General features: G+C 37.8%; 1 protein-coding gene across 1 annotated transcript in view; it reads right to left on the reverse strand.

Moving 5' to 3' along the window:
* Positions 1-20,213, reverse strand: part of Adgrv1 (adhesion G protein-coupled receptor V1) — a 469,087-nt gene that overhangs the window by 150,681 nt on the left and 298,193 nt on the right. The window contains exon 84 of the mRNA XM_070031103.1: positions 14,773-14,951. Within this exon, the coding sequence (XP_069887204.1) occupies positions 14,773-14,951 (179 nt within the window). The remainder of the gene's footprint in view (positions 1-14,772; positions 14,952-20,213) is intronic.

Genomic DNA, 20,213 nt, shown 5'->3' on the forward strand with positions numbered 1-20,213 from the left:
GTTGATAAACAATACAAGAGCAATATAATATAAAATGTAATTTATATATTGATATAGAAAATGGAAGCGTTATTGTAATATGGTGCTTTGGGGTCCCAATTTTCCCTTATGTAAAGTAATAAATGTTTATTTTATCATTATTATTATTTTTGGTTGTAGGGCCTGAACTCTGGGCCTGGGCACTGTCCCTCAGCTCTTCAGCTCAAGGCTAGTGCTCTACTACTTGAGCCACAGTGCCACTTCCATATTTTTCTGCTTATGGGTGCTAAGGAATCAAACCCTGGGCCTCATGAATGCAAGGCAAGCAATCTATCAGTGACCCACATTCCCAGCCCAGTAGTAAATGTTTCTAGATGCCAAGTCTATGGAATTCCAGGATAGCAGGCTGAATTAAGGAAGACCAAAGTTTTCAAGGTTTAGATAACTTTATTTTCTTATTTATGACCAAAAAACCCAATACAAAAAACAAATTCCAACTCAAGATGATGGAAGCTTCTGACTTTCAGTAATATGGAAGAGTATATTATTTGTAATCATAATGAAAAAAATGAGTGCAACCATTTCAGACTATCTGAAGGAAATAAAATAGTAAGTAACCCCAGGTATTTCTAGGGTCAGTCATGTTTAAATGGGCCTGTCTGATCAATTATACGTAATTACTTTTTCATGTACAATACAATCTCACAGACCTCTGCATATGGCTCTTACCTCTTCCCTCCTTGTCCCAGGTACTATACATGCATTTCCCTTGCATTCATCCTCTCAATCCAAATCACAGTCCTGTGGCAAAGGTTTATATGCTTATTCTATAGAGGAAGAATTTCAGGTTCATGGAGGGGAAGTAAAGGCTTACACAGCTAGAACACGAAAAGTCAGTTTTTGACTCTGTCTCTTTACTTCCAAAGCTCCAATGAACAGCAGGAAGCTACTGAACTTCAATCTAGGAAAACTTTACAGACACATCTTAACATACATTGAGTAGAAGAAGCTTCCTAAAGTGAACATTTAAGGCTTTGCATTTCAATATTGAAATGCTCTAAATATTAAGTACATTTACTTAGGAGAAATCAGAGAGAGAGACAGAGACAGACAGACAGAGAGAGAGAAAGAGAGAATGTTTGGGGTTTACGTCTGACCATTGAAGCTCCATTTCCAAGGGTCAACGAGCCAGGAAGAAACAGAAGTAGAAAGAGTCATACAAAGGTGTCACTCAGTAGTTCAAGAAGCTTAGATGATACAACTCAATGTCCCTTTATTTCTTTACATATTCAGTTTCTACCACCTGGAATCTGAGACAACCTTTCTCCAGGATATACCTGTATGTGATGCCCACTTTTGAAGTAACCATCTACTACCATAGACCCACTGTGCTTGTGTTCAAGTAACCCTTATTTCGGTTAGTAATAATCCCAAAGTGCAGGAGTACTGATGTTGGCAAATTGGATACTCCAAAGAGAAGCTATAAAGTACTTCTTTTCATAGGAAAGGTAAAACTTGAAATTAGTAAAGAAAGAAGAAAATTCTATGTTGTTGCTAAGGTCTATAGCAAGTTATTTTTAATCTTCAATTGTGCCTAATTTATAAGCTAAACATCATCACAGGAATGTGTGTATAGAAAATGGCATACAGGGGAGTTCCGGGAAGATGGTGGAGGAGAAGCTGTAATCTGAACAAGCTCTCGCATAGAAAGCAGTTTTACAGTTCCAGTGAACAGTCCTAAGCCAGAGAATCACACCAAGTGTGCCATCATAGGACAGAGAGTTAGACAAGAGAGGGAAGCCAAGGCAAAAAGACACATCTGAGTGCTCGCCAGCAGCCGCCGCAGCGGCGGCGGCAGGGTCGCAAGCAGCGGAGACCACAGCCGGGGGCCATACCTGAGCGTTCACACAGAGAATCCGGGACGAAGGAGCCAGACGCAGCGGGTGAGCGGATTCTACTCAACACCAGCAAGAACCAACAAAGAGCAGACATCTTCATCCTGCAGCTTGCAGACCAGAGACGACCCAGGATCCAAGACTCGGCGTGAGTAGAAGCGCGACGTCCTCACTCCTTCTCAGGGAGCAGAGGAGGGAAGGCCACCCCTCCCCCCCCAGCACCGGTGATCTCCATCTTGGATACCGACAAAGCTCGGAGGAGCTGCCAGCTCCAACCCAGGCCTTGGAATAAAACGAGTCATTTAGCAGGTCACAAGAACTTAACGGCAAAGTGACCTGCCAGACTCGGCTCCATCCAGGGAAAAGTCACCCAGCTCAGGCGCCAGCCATTGGAGTGGCTTCCCTCACTGGGTAACCAGAGCCAGAGGCTGCCCCTCCCTCTAGCAGCCTCAACAATCAATTGAAAAACAGAATCCCTGAGAACGGCTCCAGGCTGGGCTCTGGGAGATTTTTTTTTTTTTTTGCACAAAACAGCCCCAGGAAAAAGCTACTGATTGTTGAAAGGCCTCAACTCTACCCAGAACCTAGCCTCACCACTGCATCCCACTCTTTTGTGATTCTCAAAGCAGATCACCCTCCTAGAAAACTAACCTGGGAGGGGGATCTCAAAATCTTGGGTAAAGCAGAGCATTTTTCTGCCTCTTCCAACAAACCGACTTAAGAAACCAATAAAGCCACAGGACCTCAAGCTGACCAGAGACTCCAACAAAAGGCTGGTTACAGACAAAAGGGAGATACAGGATTCTTCCCACCCCTCCCCCCCCCAAAAAAATCAAAGGACTTTTTTTCTTTTTTTCTTCTTCTTTTCTCTTTTTTATTTGTTTTTTGTTTTTTGTTACCTTATATATATAAATTTTTTTTCTCTTCTAAAACTTTTATTAATCTTTAATTTTTGCCTCTTCTGAAAAAATAATTGATTTCCAGTAACTTTTTTTTTCTCCTCTTATAATTTTTATTTTAGGAATATGTGAATGAGCGTTTTCCTTTCTTTTCTTATCTTCTTTCTCTTTTTCTTTCTTTCATAATTATCTTTTTGTTTTTTGTCTAGCTCTACTGAACTTCTGATCTTTTCTTCTCCCTTTCCCATCCTTAAAGTTTTTCACATCTCCTCTATGTCCCTCCCTTTCTCACAACATATTCACACTCCTCTCTAAATAGATGGTCTTTTAATCTCTATAATAACATTAATTTTTACATTTCTATTTTTTTTCTGGTCTCTTTTCATTCCCCTATCCCTCTCTTCTTTTTCTCTCTCTCTCTACTTGCATCCTACCAAACCCATTTCCTGCATTGTGATTAGGACATAGTTAACTCTCCCTTTGCCTCCCCACACCAATCTATTCCTATCTTTTACCCACATCTCTCCCTAATCCTAATAATTTCTGGTTTTCCAAATTCTTTTCTGTGGTTCAAAGTCCTTTAAAATATAGTTGTTTGATGTTGAATAGATGTATCTGTTGAACTAGATTGTATCTGTAGACTATTGACTGTACAAATGCAAACTTTGGTTGATGGTTGCCTTAAGATAGTGTTCTAGCACAAAACTGGTCCTATCTTCATCTCAAATGGGCAGAGTAAGCCGGAAAAACACAAGAAAAATGGCAAATTCGGGTATCTCAATTCCCAATCTTGATAATCAGGGGTCAGATCAGATAATGAACAATCCAGAGGAGAGTTCCCAAATAGCTCTACAACCACTGGTGGCAAACATGATAAATGAGAAGATTGACAACTTACAAAGGACTCTCTATGAGCGTGATAGGGAGAGAGAGGAGGCATCCCAGAAGTTTATACAGGAATATCATAAGCGTGAGGAAGCTACTCAAAAACTGATACAGGATTTGCGTGAACAACTTGAGAATACTCAAAGAGAAAGGGAGGAATGGCGTGAGCAGGCTGAGAACACTCAAAGAGAACTGCAGGAATCCCACGAACGTGAGGAAGCTAAACAAAGAGTAATACAGGAATTGAGAGACCAGGTAGAGAACACACAAAGATCACTAAAGGCATCCATAGAATCCATTAACAAAGAGCTGAAGGAAGTCAGGGAGACCACAAAGGGAATGCTGAATGGAACCCAACAGAAGGAATGGGAGTCCAAAGAAACCATATCCAATCAACTAAGTGATTTGAGGACAAACACTGAACACCAAATTAAGGAAGTAAAGAGATTCATACAAGACCTAAAACAGAGCTTCAACAAAGAACTTGAAGCCATCAAAGCTGACCAATTAGAAGGAAAAGAGATTAAAAACAAAGTAGAGAGTCTTGACAGCAGGTTAGACCATGCAGAAGATCGAATCTCAGGGATTGAAGACAGCCTAGATATTATAGAGAAAGAACATACAACCATCCAAGACAAGTCCAAGAAATATGATAGATCTATCCAACACCTGGAAGACACCATCAGAAGGCCTAACTTAAGGATAATGGGTGTAGAGGAGCACCTAGAAACAGAAGTTAATGGTCTAGGAAATTTGTTTAACAGGATCCTAGCAGAGAACTTCCCAAACATGCAAAAAGATAGGCCTATTCAGATACAAGAAGCCTTTAGAACCCCAAATAGACCAGACCAGAATAGGACATCCCACCGTCACATTATAATCCACACAGGATCAACTCAGAACAAGGAAAAGATCCTTAAAGCTGTCAGGGAGAAAAGGGTAATCACCTATAAAGGGAAACCAATTAGAATCACCTCAGATTTCTCAGCAGAGACAATCAAAGCAAGAAAAGCCTGGAATGATGTATGCTATGCCCTAAAAACAAACAACTATCAACCAAGAATACTGTACCCAGCTAAACTCTCCTTCATAACTGAAGGCCAAATAAAAACCTTCCACAGCAAAGAAAAATTGAAACAATACATCTCCACCAAACCAGCCCTACAAAAGATTCTTAAAGATGTCCTACACATAGAAACCCAACAAGACCACAATAAAGGCCAACAAACTGCACCCAAACCGAGAATCCAAGAACCATAGGAAGAACCCAGTTTTCGCAGCCCCCAAGAAGGTAGATAACATGGCAGGAACTCCCAAATACCTCTCAGTCCTATCTCTTAACGTTAACGGACTGAACTCTCCAATTAAGCGACATAGACTGTCTAGTTGGATTAAAAAACAAGACCCTTCTATCTGCTGCCTGCAGGAGTCACATCTTGCCCGTAAAAACAAACACATTTTCAATGTTAAAGGCTGGAACAAAATCTACCAAGCAAACGGCCCTCATAAACAGGCGGGAGTTGCAATCCTAATATCAGATAAAATAGACTTCAAATTAAAAATCGTGAGAAGAGATAAAGAAGGTCTCTACATACTAATTAAAGGATCTCTCCTTCAGGAGGATATTACAATTCTAAATATCTATTTGCCAAACAATGGAGCACCCAAATTTATCAAAGAAACACTACTTTCCCTCAAATCCCATATAGATCCAAAGACATTAATTGTTGGGGATTTTAACACACCACTCTCCCCACTAGATAGATCAACTCGGCAAAAACTCAACAGAGAAACCGCAGATCTAAACAGCTGCATAGATCAACTAGACTTAACAGACATTTACCGAACATTTCGCCCAGCAGCATCAGAATACACGTTCTTCTCAGCAGCACATGGAACGTTTTCTAAAATAGACCACATTCTAGGCAACAAAGCAAACTTGTCTAAATTCAGAAACATTGAAATTATACCCTGCATTCTCTCTGACCACAAGGGAATAAAATTAGAACTCAACACCAAAAGCCACCAAAGAAAGTCCGGTATCACATGGAGGCTAAACAACACACTGCTGAATCAAGAGTGGGTCATGGAAGAGATTAGAAAGGAAATTCAAATGTTCATGCTATTCAACAAAAATGAACACACAAATTACCAGCTCCTCTGGGACACAGCAAAGGCAGTACTCAGAGGCAAGTTTATAGCTCTGAGCTCCTACATCAACAAATTGGAGAGATCTGAAACTAGCAATTTAATGACACATCTAAACCTCCTTGAAAAAGAGCAGCAAGATAAACCCCAATCCAGTAGACGGAAAGAAATAATCAAAATTAAATCAGAATTAAATGAATTAGAATCCAAAAAAACTATAGAAAGAATCAACAAAACAAACAGTTGGTTCTTTGAGAAACTTAACAAAATTGACAGACCCTTAGCAAATCTTATCAGAAAAAGAAGAGAACACACCCAAATTAATAAACTCAGAGATGAGAATGGAAACATCACCACGGAAACAACCAAGATTCAGAACATTATAAGGGAATACTTCTCAAAACTTTATGCTAATAAGTTTGACAACTTGACAGAAATGGACCTCTTCCTAGCAAATATTGACATGCCAAAACTAAACCAAGATGAGTTAAACTATCTTAACAGGCCCATATCAAGCATTGAAATAGAAACAGCAATAAGAGACCTCCCAGCTAAGAAAAGTCCAGGACCAGATGGTTTTACAGCGGAATTTTACAAGGCCTTCAAAGCAGAGCTCACACCAATTCTCCTCCAACTCTTCAATGAAATTGAAAGAGAAAGCTCACTACCGAACACATTCTATGAAGCCATCATAACCCTCATCCCAAAACCGGGCAGGGACTAATCAAAGAAAGAGAATTATAGACCCATTTCTTTGATGAACATTGATGCAAAACTTCTCAACAAAATTTTGGCCAATCGACTTCAACAATTCATCCAAAAAATCATACACCACGATCAAACAGGATTCATTTCAGGGATGCAAAGCTGGTTCAATATACGCAAATCAATTAATATTATTCATCACCTCAACAGGAGAAAGAACAAGAACCACATGGTTATCTCAATAGATGCAGAAAAAGCATTCGACAAGATCCAACACCCCTTTATGATGAAGGTTTTGGAAAAATTAGGAATCCATGGAACATTCCTCAATACAATAAAGGCTGTATATGACAAACCTACAGCCAGCATTATACTCAGTGGTGAAAAACTAAAACCATTTCCTCTAAACTCAGGAATGAGACAAGGATGTTGACTCTCTCCACTTTTCTTCAATCTAGTATTAGAATGCCTTGCTACAGCAATAAGACAAGATGCAGACATAAAGGGGATCCAAATAGGGAAAGAAGAAATAAAACTCTTCCTCTTTGCAGATGACATGATCTTGTATTTAAAGAATCCCATAGACTCCACTCCCAAATTACTCAAGCTGATTCAAAACTTTGGCAAAGTAGCAGGATATAAAATTAACCCCCAAAAATCAATGGCTTTTCTGTATGCCAACAATGAGAAAAGTGTGGCTGAAATTAGGAAAGCAACTCCATTTGTAATAGCCCCACAAAAAATAAAATACCTAGGAATTAACTTAACTAAAGAAGTGAAGGACCTCTATGATGAAAACTTTAAAATTTTGAAAAAGGAAATCAACACAGAACTTAAAAATCGGCAAAACCTCCCATGCTCCTGGATTGGCAAGATTAACATCGTGAAAATGGCAATACTTCCCAAGGCTATCTACAAATTCAACGCAATACCTATCAAAATTCCACCCTCATTCTTCAAGGAAATAGAAGAGGCAATCCAAAAATTCATATGGAACAATAAAAGACCCCGAATAGCAAAAACACTCCTCAACGGAAAGAACACTGCTGGAGGAATATCAATACCAAATTTCAAACTCTACTATAAAGCCATAGTAATCAAAACAGCTTGGTATTGGCATAAGAACAGACCTCAGGACCAGTGGAATAGAATTGAAAACCCAGAAATGAACCTACAGACCTATAGCCATCTAATCTTCGATAAGGAAGCTAAAACAATAGAATGGAAGAAAGACAGCCTCTTCAGTAAATGGTGCTGGCAAAATTGGTTAACTACATGTAGAAAACTAAAGCTAGATCCTTATATATCACCCTGCACCAGAATCAACTCCAAATGGATCAAAGACCTTGAACTCAAAGCAGACACTCTGAAAACATTACAGGATGGAATAGGAGAAACCCTAGGTCTCCTTGGCTCAGGCCGAAATTTTCTGAATAGAGACCCGGAAGCACAACAAATCAAAGAAAGGTTGGACAAATGGGATTGCATAAGGTTGCAGAGCTTCTGCAGGGCAAATGACATAGCTAGCAAGATCAATAGAAAGCCCACCGATTGGGAGAAGATCTTTACTAGCCATACAACAGACAAGGGTCTCATATCTAAAATATACTTGGAACTCAAAAAATTAAACCACCCAACAACAAATCCTCAAAGAAACAACTGCCCAATAAATAAGTGGGCGAAAGACTTAAAGAGAAACTTCTCTGAAGAAGAAAGAAGGATGGCCAATAGACACATGAAGAAATGTTCAACATCCCTAGCCATAAAAGAAATGCAAATTAAAACAACATTGAGATATCACCTCACTCCAGTTAGAACAGCAAAAATCAAGAACTCTAACAACAACAGATGCTGGAGGGGATGTGGACAGAAAGGAACCTTACTTCATTGTTGGTGGGAATGTAAACTTATTCAACCACTTTGGAAAGCAGTATGGAGGTTCCTCAAAAGACTTCACATAGATCTCCCCTATGATCCAGCAATCCCACTTTTGGGCATTTACCCAAATGTATACAAACAAGACCACACTAAAGCTACCAGCACAACTATGTTTATTGCAGCATTATTTACCATAGCTAAGATATGGAACCAACCCAGATGCCCCTCAGTAGATGAATAGATCAAGAAAATGTGGTATATATACACAATGGAATTCTATGCCTCCATCAGAAAGAATGACATTTCCCCATTTGTTAGGAAATGGAAAGGCTTGGAAAAAATTATATTAAGTGAAGTAAGCCAGGCCCAAAGAAACATAGGTCCCATGGTTTCCCTTATTTGCAATATCTAGTATAGGTATGACTCAAGCAGAAAAGGTCAGATAATGTGATGTTAGGAAAACGAACCCTTAAATATGTATTTTAATGTTTTCGTTTCTTTCATGCATGTGTTTCTAACGCATTTATAAGATTATTTCTTTGTTGCTTTGTATGTCCCTCCCCCACAGTGTAACCCCCGCTTTCACTGTATTTGATGTCAGTATAATATGTGGAGGAGATGGGGACAAACAAGTCGTTTAAGGATTCAGGTGGACCTGTTGCAACAAGGAGAATTACAAAATGTCATGTCAAAGCAAGCTTTACAATGTCGGTGTGGGGGGGGGGGGAGGGGGGTATGAATGGGTGGGGGGGAGGGAGGAGGCTGGGAAGGGAGGTGAAGGGTAAACAAAGGAGGAGGCTGCAATGCTTGGTAAGAAATGTATGCATTATCCTGCCAATGTAATTGTAACCCCTCTGTACAGTATGTTCTCAAATAAAATAAAATAAAATAAAATAAAAAAAAGAAAATGGCATACATTAAGATTTGCTCCTGTCCACTGTGCTGGACATTCATGGAGGACCTTGGAAATAGCTCCCCAGAGATTAGAGGGTACAGTACATTTTTTTTTTTTTTTGGTCGGTCGTGGGGCTTGAACTCTGGGCCTGGGCGTTGTCCCTCAGCTCTTCAGCTCAAGGCGAGCGCTCTACCACTTGAGCTATAGCGCCACTTCCGGTTTTCTGGTGGTTTATTGGAGATAGGAGTCTCACGGTCTTTCTTGCCCGGGCTGGCTTTGAACCGCGATCCTCAGATCTCAGCCTCCTGAGTAGCTAGGATTACAGGCGTGAGTCACCAGCGCCCGGCGGTACAGTACATTTTTAAATAAAAGAAATGACAAAGCCTTACGCTGTTGGCTCACACCTCTAATCCTAGCTACTCAGGAGGCTGTGATCTGAGGATCATGGTTTAAATCCAGCCCAGGCAGAAATGTCTGTGAGACTCTTATCTCCAATTAACCCCAGAAAACCAGAAGTGGTGCTGTGGCTCAAGTTGTAGAGCGCCAGCCATGAGCTGAAGAGATGAGGGACAGCACCCAGGCCCAGAGTTCAAGCTCCCTGACTGACCAAAAAAAGAAAGAAAGAAAGAAAGAGAATAAATAAAGAAATGAGAAAATACTAGTTTTTTCCCCCATAGAATAGTTTAAAAAATCAATTTTTTTTTTTTTTGGGTCGGGTTGTGGGGCCTGAACTCTGGGCCTGGCTGCTGTAACCTCAGCTCTTCAGCTCAAGGCTAGCACTCTACCACCTGAGCCACATCGCCCCCTTCTGGCTTTTTTGCTTATGTGGTGCTGAGGAATCCAACCCAGGGCCTCAGGCATGAAAGGCAAGTGCTCTACCACTGAGCCACCTTCCCAGCCCCCAAAAATCAAAATTTTAAATGTGGTACTTGAAGTTAAAATTTAAATAGGATGTTGGACAAAGCTGAAGAATAGATCAGTGTGCTGGAAAATCTCAACTTTCTACTTGTTGAAGTAGAAAAAATTTACATTTTATATACAAAAGATACATAGAAATTATGTAAAAATACATTGAACGTATATAAAATGGTTATATTAATCACTTAGTTACAATTTTAAAAGGGGAAAAGGAAGCTATCAGTACTTAGAATCATCAATTTTTCTAAAACAAATGAGAACCATTAAATCACAACTTTATGAAGTACTAAAAATTTCCAGAGGGCTAAACACACAGAAGGTCATCTCATATAGACTCTGTGAAATTTAAAATTTAAAATAGAAGTTAGGGTGGGTAAAAAGATGTGTTACTTTCAAAGAAAGGAAGACAAGAATGATAGCTAACTTCTTAAGAGAAACGATGAAAGCTAGAATACGAGAGTAGTAGTGTTTGTGGTGTGTGTGTGTGTGTGTGTGTGTGTGTGTGTGTGTGTGTGTGTGTGTGTGCCAGTCATGTAACTTGAACTCAGTGCCTGGGAGCTTTTCTGTTCAAGGCAAGCACTCTACCAATTGAGCTAGCTCTACTTTCAGCTTTTTGGGAGCTAATTGGAGAGAAGAGTCTCCTGGCTGGCTTTGAATCTCGATCCTCAGCTCTCAGCCTCCTGAGTAGTTAGGATTACAGGTGTGAGCCTCTAGCACCCAGCTAAGAGTAGTATGTCTTAATGAAAATATATACTTCCAGGTAGCATTCCAACTTTCAAAAATCAAGCAGTAGAAACATTTCTAGCTGATCAAAACAGAATCTGTCACCAGGAAATTTGTGTTGAAAATTAGTATTGCAGAAATAAAAATATATAGTTTCACAAGAAAATATAAAGCTACTAAATTAAGTAGAGAGGAACAAAGTAGTTTAACTCTCAATATTTATGGTATGAAAGAACAATAGCAATGTTCTGTGGTGTTTAAAATAATGTAGAATAAATATAATAGAAAGATGAAATAAAACATTGCTTGGAAAGTAATAAAAGTACCAAAAAGTAAGTCATATTTGTATTTAAGTGAAAACAATACATGCAAATTAGGAACACAGAGCACACAAATACAATCTGTATATTTTACCCGAGCATACTCATAATTTGGTATTTTCATTCAGCAATAAAGTTAAGTGGTATATGTTTAAGCAATTTATGTGTCAACCAAGGAAATCTCAGTGAAAATTATATATTTTAATTGAATGATCTTGAAATGTATTCCAAAATATGCAATAAGAAAAGAAATTATTATAAACCTCTCTGCATTAGACAATAGAAAAGTAACTCAGACATTAAAATGAACAGAATTGAAAAGATGAGGATAGGAACTGATAAAATTGTAATCAAATGTATAAGACTGCACTTAAGGGAGGTTTTAGGGAAAAATAATGTTGATCAATGTCTAGCAAGCCTGCTTTCCAGAAACTTAGGAGACAGATTTCAAGAGCAACAAGGTTCAAGGCCAGCCTGGGTAAAAGGTGAGTGAAACTACATCTTAACCAATAAGCTGGCCAAGATGGTGTATGATATCATCACAGCTACATGAAAGGGGTAATTGGAAGACTATAATCTAAGCCTGGGCAAAGCATACTATCCTTTCAGTACATGAACAAAAGCAAAAAGGGTTGAGGTCCTGATTCAAGGGGCAGAGCACCTATATAGCCAATGTGAGAGGCTAAGTTCAAAACTTCAGTACCACAAAAACCAAAGCAAAATCTGGTTTCACCACAGATGTTACAAACGTTAAAAGCTTGCTTAAACAGGATGGATTTCATCAAAAATTTAGAAAATGGATAACGCAAAATAGAAAATGTGAATAATTACATATGTTTTAAGAAAATGAATGTGTCATTTAAAAGCCTTCCTGAAAAAAAATCTTACGGAAGTCGTTCTTCATTTGTGCACTCTTCAAAGTAATAAGAAAGAATATTAGATTTCCTGACTCTTTTTTTTTTTTTTTTTGGTCAGTTGTGGGGCTTGAACTCTGGGCCTGGGCGCTGTCCCTCAGCTCTTCAGCTCAAGGGTAGTGCTGTACCACTTGAGCCACAGTGCCACTTCCTTTTTTTCTGATGGTTTTATTGGAGATTAGAGTCTCATGGACTTTCCTGCCTGGGCTGGCTTTGAACTGTGATCCTCAGATCTTAGCCTCCTGAGTAGTTAGGATTACAGGCGTGAGCCACCAGCACCCAGCTTTCCTAACGCTTTTATAAAATCAACATAACCTTAAATTTCACTAAAGCAATGGAAAACTCATGTTCACATATTAGTGTATAATTTTTTTCTTTCTTGCTGTTGTTTCTAATATATTTATAAGATATTTCTTTGTTGCTTTGTATACCCCTCCCCCTTGGTATAACCCCTGTATTCACTGTATTTGATGTTGGTATGATTTGTGGAGGGGAAGGGAAAAAACAAATTGTTTAAATAGGGACACAGGTGGACCCATTTCAACAATAAGTACAAGACATTATGTTGAAAAACAAATTTTACAATTTTGGTGAGTGGAGGGGGGAGGGTATAGGAGGGGATGGCAGAGGGGAGGGCAGGAAGGGGGGAGATGGGAAGGGATGGTAAGGGCAAACAAAGGAGGAGGCAACAATGCTTGATAAGGAATGTACTCATTACCTTGCCCATGTAATTGTAACCCCTTTGTATGGTATTTTCACAATAAAAAAATGAATAAACAAACAAGAAACATGAAAAAGAAAAGAAGAATCTCTTACTCAAAGGGAATTCATAATAATGACAAAATATCTGCTACTTAAAAGTTGAGCTATTAAAATACTGTGCACAGTCATAAATACTACAAGATAGGATTGAGCATATCACCACAACTTTTCTCAAATTACTTCAACAGAGAATCATGCAAAGTTTTTCTGAAATTGATCCTAGCAGCCCAAGATTTATATTAGTACCAAATGTAACTATTTATTGATTTATTTGCAGCACTGGGGTTTGAACTCCAGGATTCATACCTGTTAGGCAGGTGCCCTATTACTGAGCTACTCCAGCCCTTTCTTGCATCATTGTTTTTTTTTTTACTTTTGGTTTATTTTTTTTGATAAGATCTTATTTTTGTACCCGCACATGCCTGGATCTAGATCTACATATTTATGTCCTTTATATAGCTAGGATGACAGCTGTGTACCACTACCTCACGACCTGAAGCTACCTGAAGCTATTGGTTGAGCCGTAGATTGAGCTTTTTATTTATTTATTTTTTTCTGGGCTGGCTTCTAACCAAGAACCTTCCCTTTTCTGCCTCCAAATTATCTAGGATTATAAGTATGAACCATTGGTGCATAGCTTGAAAATTTTAATTCAGATAAGATACTATTATCCTTTTCTAGAAGATTAGAGGTTTCTAGAATTTTACCTGGACAAAATATGTCATAGTACTATAAAATGTTCAGTATGAGAGAACAGAGAATCACCTTAAATCTCAATAAAACAAAAGGACTCTATCTTATCAGTGTGTGTGTGTGTGTGTGTGTGTGTGTGTGTGTGTGTGTGTGTGTGTGTGTGTGTGTGCGCGCGCGCGCTTGAATGTAAGTCTTGTAACTAGTCTCCATTGTCTGAATGTGGTGTGGATTATTTGTCTGTGATGGCATATGTGTGAAATACACTGGTAAGAATCAATAAGAAGTATTTAGGTATATAAGTATTTAATTATATATTTAGTCATATGCAATAATCCTATTGAATAACTTTTGCTTATATAGTAGTTTACCTTTCAAAGATGTTTTGCATCTATTTAATTTTTCCCTTAACAATAAGCTGTGAAACACATAAATAATATTGTCCTCATAAGATTGTAAATAGGCTACTCCTTCCTATTTAGAACTTCATTTGTTCTCTTATTTCATTAGATCAAGAGACCTGGTTAAGTTTTTATTTTTTGCTACCAAAGTTTGGATTTGTTTCTCCTTCACATGGCATCAATACAAAAGCTGAGTAACTTTCAGATCTATAAAATACCAGATTCAAGATTAAGCCAGACATATGGGAAGTGTATGTGAAGAAGTGCTAAATTTTCTATTACCAGAATACTTCAATGGGAATATTTAGGAAGATATATCTCATTGCCATGAACTTTCAGTCACTGCATTCACTCAGATGCTGTCTTTAGGTATCTTACCATTAACACGCCTCTTCCAGAAAACATATTCCTTAGATAATATGCCAAACTCCTTACCAAAAATTTATTACAGCTTTGACTTTTCTAGACATGATTGTCTACCTCCATCAATAAATTAAATTAGGCTTAGATACAAATTATATGAACTGTTGAATACCCTAATCCACTTGAAAATAATTGAAATTACCAAAGCTATTTAAGAACAATAAATTCTTCTTTAAAGGAGGGAGAGGAGGAAGGAGAGCTCCAGACAATGTGCCAAGAGAGCAATCGTCTTTCTCAAAGGCCTGAGGTCAGAAGTCTTAGGCAACTGCCTTCCATCCAGCAAAGCTGCTGAGATACAAAGGGGCTAAGGAGCATGATGCTGCCTCAATGTACTTACAGGTCACCATGAACAAGTCCGTAGATCTGTGGCATGTTTTGATGATAGATTCCTCTCAATATAATGATAAGGAGAATCACCACAAGAGATGGCAGTCCCCAACTCAAAAGGAAAAACAGCAGATATCGCCTCTCTGTGTGCTCATCATTCATCACCAGCACGTACCAGAAATTCACAGACTAAGGAAGGAAGCACAAAGTGAACAGACTCAGATTAATGACACAGGATTCAGTCTCATCTGGTTTAGGATCTACTTAATAATTAGAGGTTTGATTGAATTGCTTTTCATTAATTCACACATTCACTCTTTCCTGTGCTCAGGAAATCCAGAACCCTACACGAGTCTTCAAACCTAGAGAAATGTTCACTTTTTCTGAACTATAGATTTTATTTTCTTTCATTTGCTTTCATTTACTATTTACTCATATAATCTCCTATAATTGTTGTATAGATCTGTCCTTGAAGAAAGACAGCTTGATATTCAAAACAACTTTCTAGGTAAACCAACTTCATGCTTGTGGTGATAATGAAGCAAGCAAGCCCAGGTTTTCAGACAGTTTTGTACATAGAGTCGAATATAGGGAAGGAGCAGACACCATTCTGGTGATTAGGGACATGCTTGTAAAGTGAGCCGTGGGCTGTCTCAAGTAGGAGTATAGAACATGATTGTCCACAGAGGATAGCATTATTAGGAGTAGGATTTGTGGCTTGATTTCTTTCTCTCTTTTAACTCTCTTTTATATTCATTTATGTGTCAAACATCTGTTGAGTGTTTAGCAAATTTCAGAAAGCCATCTAGCCGCAAAGGTCCTAGCTGTGAAAGAGATGGAGGAGGGATTTACTATTCTGAATGTTAGATTCCAAATTTTGTGGGCCCAATATTTATTTTACAGTAAATACAATGTCTTCTAGGTCTTATGAAGATAAAAATACACAAAGGACAAGTTCACAGGGAGTAACAAGCACATGGAGACAGATCTGGTAGATGGAAGGAATAAGGCATATGAAACCTGTAAATCTTATTATTGGCTCATAATGAAGACCAATGTAGGCTTCCAGAATCTGTCTGTTAGTGTTTCCTTTCCATGAAAGAATACCTGTATTTAATTTTCATTTAGTACAGTAATGATATTGAATGTTACATTGAACATAGTTTATACAGTAATATATCACTTGGAACATGGTGGACTATGAGTAGAAATGTAGAAATTTTATATACACAATTATATTAAGAAGATAATATTAATAAATAGCAGTTCCAAGGCCTTGGTTTCTTTCTGTGTACAACAATGGTAATGTAAAGATTAAATATGATGTGTAAAATACTAAATGCTTATGTTTATGAAATAAAGTTAAAGATGGCATGTAAAATACTAACCATCTGTAGACAATGGGACTACTTTCCTAAAATGTCCAATGAGGATGAGACATAAAGACAAATCACAGAAGACCAAAACCAAACAGTGATACAATGGAAACTTTTTCCATGTGAAACATAAGCATGCCTAATGTTCGTGGGAAGACTTTTAGCTGTTGTTTGTGGAGGCTTCGAAATAAGATTCTATCTGGACTAAATTAGCCTTGAGGGATTAGCATTAGGCTAAGCGAGGGAAGGTTAAAAGTAGTTGGTTACTTAGAGATTTCTGTCTTTGATTTTATGTCCTGTCAACACTCTTTATCTGCTTACATCTGTAATTATAAAGCATGTTTTGAATTGTTGCTCATGTAAATTTGTTCTAGCTCCTTTAAAAAAAAACAGTGGGTTCAAAAGATTCTTTTTATTCCCCCTAGATCTGCCATAGATATTTGGACCCAAACAAGTGGGACGCTCCAACTGTCTGATGCTGAGGTCGTTAGACGGCCTGTTAGGGGAGGCAAAATTGCACAAAACAAGGATCACTGATTAACCCATCTTTGAAATATAAATACTGATTATTTACATTAAGTAGCTGTTTGTGTGCATCAGTGGCGCATGGTACCATCAAGCATGTGATGGGGAAAACGCAGAAAGGAAAGGGCAGATTGGTAAATGACTTTCGAGTCAAGTGATGGGTATATGATTTGAGATATTTTCAAATTGTCTGGCATAGACAGGAGCTCCATTAGTTAGAGAAACTGAGCCTTTTAGTCACCATTTGACTTTTACCAAAGGCTCAGATAAGATTAAGGGAAGTATAATTGTTAGATTTATATATGTCATCTTCTTCAGTGAGACTGATTCTTCACTACAAAGCAAAATAAGCTCCAAATGTCCTATAAGCTGTTGCCAATTGAATAAATAAATAAATTAAATCCTCCATAACAGAAGTACACTCAAAGGGCAACATTTTGCTTTCTGTATCAAGTATAGGCTATGGAAGGGAAATACTATTCAACAAAACACTTAGTTCTAGAAATACTAAGTAGCGCACATATAAGACTTGTTAGGACTAATTTATTTCAAAATTTACTTCAGCTTTGTGAAACTATAGTAAGGTATACTTCCTAGACCTTGAGTTGCCCTCTTCTAAAGCTATTTCTAGAATTTTCCCCAACACAGGCAGAATGATCCCAGAAGCTGTGAGCCTCATGGTTGGGACTCACTTGCCACAGCAGACTTGATCAGGAGGAGAACACCAACCCATGATGAGCCAATCTTTTATTACTTATGTCCTTGTAGTTCTGTGATAGTCTAGGTTGATCAACTGGAATAAGAGGATTTATGAGTTGTAGTGGTTGTTGTAATCCCAGCACAGTGAGGATAGAAAGTATAGAGTGGGGAAAAAAGAAAATATAGAGTGGACATGCAACTTCCTTTTCTATTCACTCACAGTCCCTCCTGAGGTATAACTGTACTGGAAGTTCTGGGGGTTTAATCGGTTATATTATATATTTAGTATTTCTTTCATACTTTCTTTTCTTTTTCTTTTTCTTTGGTCGGTCGTGGGGCTTGAACTCTGGGCCTGGACGCTTTCCCTCAGCTCTTCAGCTCAAGGTGAGTATTCTCCCACTTGAGCCACAGCACCACTTCTGGCTTTTTCTGCTTATGTGGTGCTGAGGAATCAAACCCAGAGCCTCATGCATGCAAAGCATGAGCCTCCTTCCCAGCCCCATTCTTTCATACTTTCAATGTATGTTTCAGTTAGATCAACTTAGTTATTTATTTGTTTTCTAAAAACATTTGACAGAGATCAACATGCAATCTTGAAGAAGTGGGGTGAACAATCTCTAGTCACTCCCACTCTTAAAAACAAAAATGACAGAATATTGACTTTCTTCCTGTGCCCAAGTTCAAGGCTTCCTTTTCCTTTGTAATCTAACATGAGATCATTAAAAATCACCATGTTTGCACAGTAGTTTCATGTTGACTGATACAAGTGCCCCATGAATCTTAGTGTCTGTATGCTCTGACATAATGTAATGAAGGGTATCTATCAGCCTCACTCAAGCATGCTATGTGTAGCTAAGCGTGACTTTCTGCTCATTGTCTATCTTGAATTTTTCCTGCTAAAAATAAAATGTGATATGAAAAATGAATATCTAAGTCTCTATTTATATTTCTACCTCTAAGCTTTAAAAAAATCTTGTTAGAATTTGTTAAAGCTGAGCCATCTCAAGACCAGCTGATATCACCATGTAGTCATGTTATACTTTTTGCTAAAATGTTATCAAAAATTTACGAGGTATAGTAAACTGACTTGGGTGTTTCTATAATTCATATACATTCAGAATACTAAGCTATCTAGCCTTAAGATTATTCAAACTAGTCTGGAACAATCACAGAAGACAAGTCCAAAAAGATTCAAATCACACCACAGACCATTTGGAAAGGTACAACAACAAAACTGCAGTTTAGAAACCCAGAGGTACAAAAAGCAGGGACACTGTTGGTTAAGACACATCTTTAATATCAACTCTAAATCAACATCACTCTCATTATTTCTCATCTTCTTATTTTCATTATTACTCATCAGTAAAGGATGATGTACATGATTTTGTACACTTACTACAATTACCAATATATGAAGATATACTAGTTGGTATATTTGGTTAACTGTTGGTACTTGGAGAATTTAAAAGTTAATTTTAATACACATAAGGAAAACTATGTATTTCTGAGATTTTTCCCAGGAAAGAGTGAATCTACACAAAGGAGGATTTGCAAAGACCACCCCAAGATAAACATACTGATGAAGAATAAATTATGTGAACACTACATAATATGTTGGTTTTTGAAAAAAACTATATAAATTTGATAAGATGTATTGATTAAGAAGTGGATTTTTCTTTTGACATCACTGATAACTAATATAATTTGGCTCCTTGAGTTCCAGTGTTCTAATATAAAGTAGGTTGAACTATAAGGTGTTAATTTTCAGATATGTGTTTGAATTATTGTGGAAATTATGACTACTTTAGTGAAAATATGAATGGCAATGATATGCAGTCTATAATGTATCAATACAGACCTTGCACATTTCACAACCATGTCTTCTTATTTATAGATGAAGAAACAGGAAAGAAGGGAAGAACTTGGGTTTCTCATTTAGTTGAGAGTAGAACACAGTCAAAGCACCTTCATAGACCAATAGACCAATACTTTCTTTTCTTTTTGTCCTTTCATTCATTCATTCATTCATTCATTCATTCTTTCTTTCTTTCTTTCATTCTTTCTTTCTTTCCTTCTTTCTTTCCTTCCTTCCTTCCTTCCTTCCTTCTAATCTTCCTTCCTTCCTTTCTTTTTTTTCTTTCTTTCTTTTTCTTCTTTCTTCCTATCTTTCTGTGCATGTTTGGCTTGTTAGGGACTGGCACTCCACTATTTGAGCCATACCTCTAACCTGGTTTCTTGCTAGTTATTTTAGAGATGGACTCTCCTGTATTTTCAGCCTGAGCTAGCATTGAATCTCAAAATCTTCCAGATATCTGCCTCCTAGGTATGTAGGATTACATGAAGCCTAATTTAACATGTACTTCCATAGAAATTCATATAATGTCGAGATTCTTATATAAATGAGTTTATTTCTTGTCCTCCCTTTGCACTTCATATACAACTAGAGATGCATTTTCTTGGCAGAAGTACATATGCAGATACCATTTCTCCTCATTCATACTCTCCTTAACATGTAATGGAAAATTTAAAAAGTTTACTGGAATATAAATAGCTGAAAGTTAATTATAAGCAGTGACAGATTGATTTTTTTGTAACTAGCACATAAAGTGAAAAACTTCAGTAGATTTTTGTTGTTTGTTTTTTTGTTTATTTTTGATCTGTAATGGGGCTTGAACTCTGGGCCTGGTCCCTCAGCTCTTCAGCTCAAGGCTAGCGTTCTACCACTTGAGCCACAGTACCACTTCTGGTTTTTTTGGTGGTTTATTGAATATAAGAGCCTCAAGGATTTCCCTGCCCAGGCTGGCTTTGAACCATGATCCTCAGATCTCAGCCTCCTGAATAGCTAGGATTA

This window comes from Dipodomys merriami, unplaced genomic scaffold (assembly GCF_024711535.1).
Source record: "Dipodomys merriami isolate MVZ:Mamm:240054 unplaced genomic scaffold, mDipMer1.0.p SCAF_20, whole genome shotgun sequence".
Classification (NCBI taxonomy): Eukaryota; Metazoa; Chordata; class Mammalia; order Rodentia; family Heteromyidae; genus Dipodomys; species Dipodomys merriami.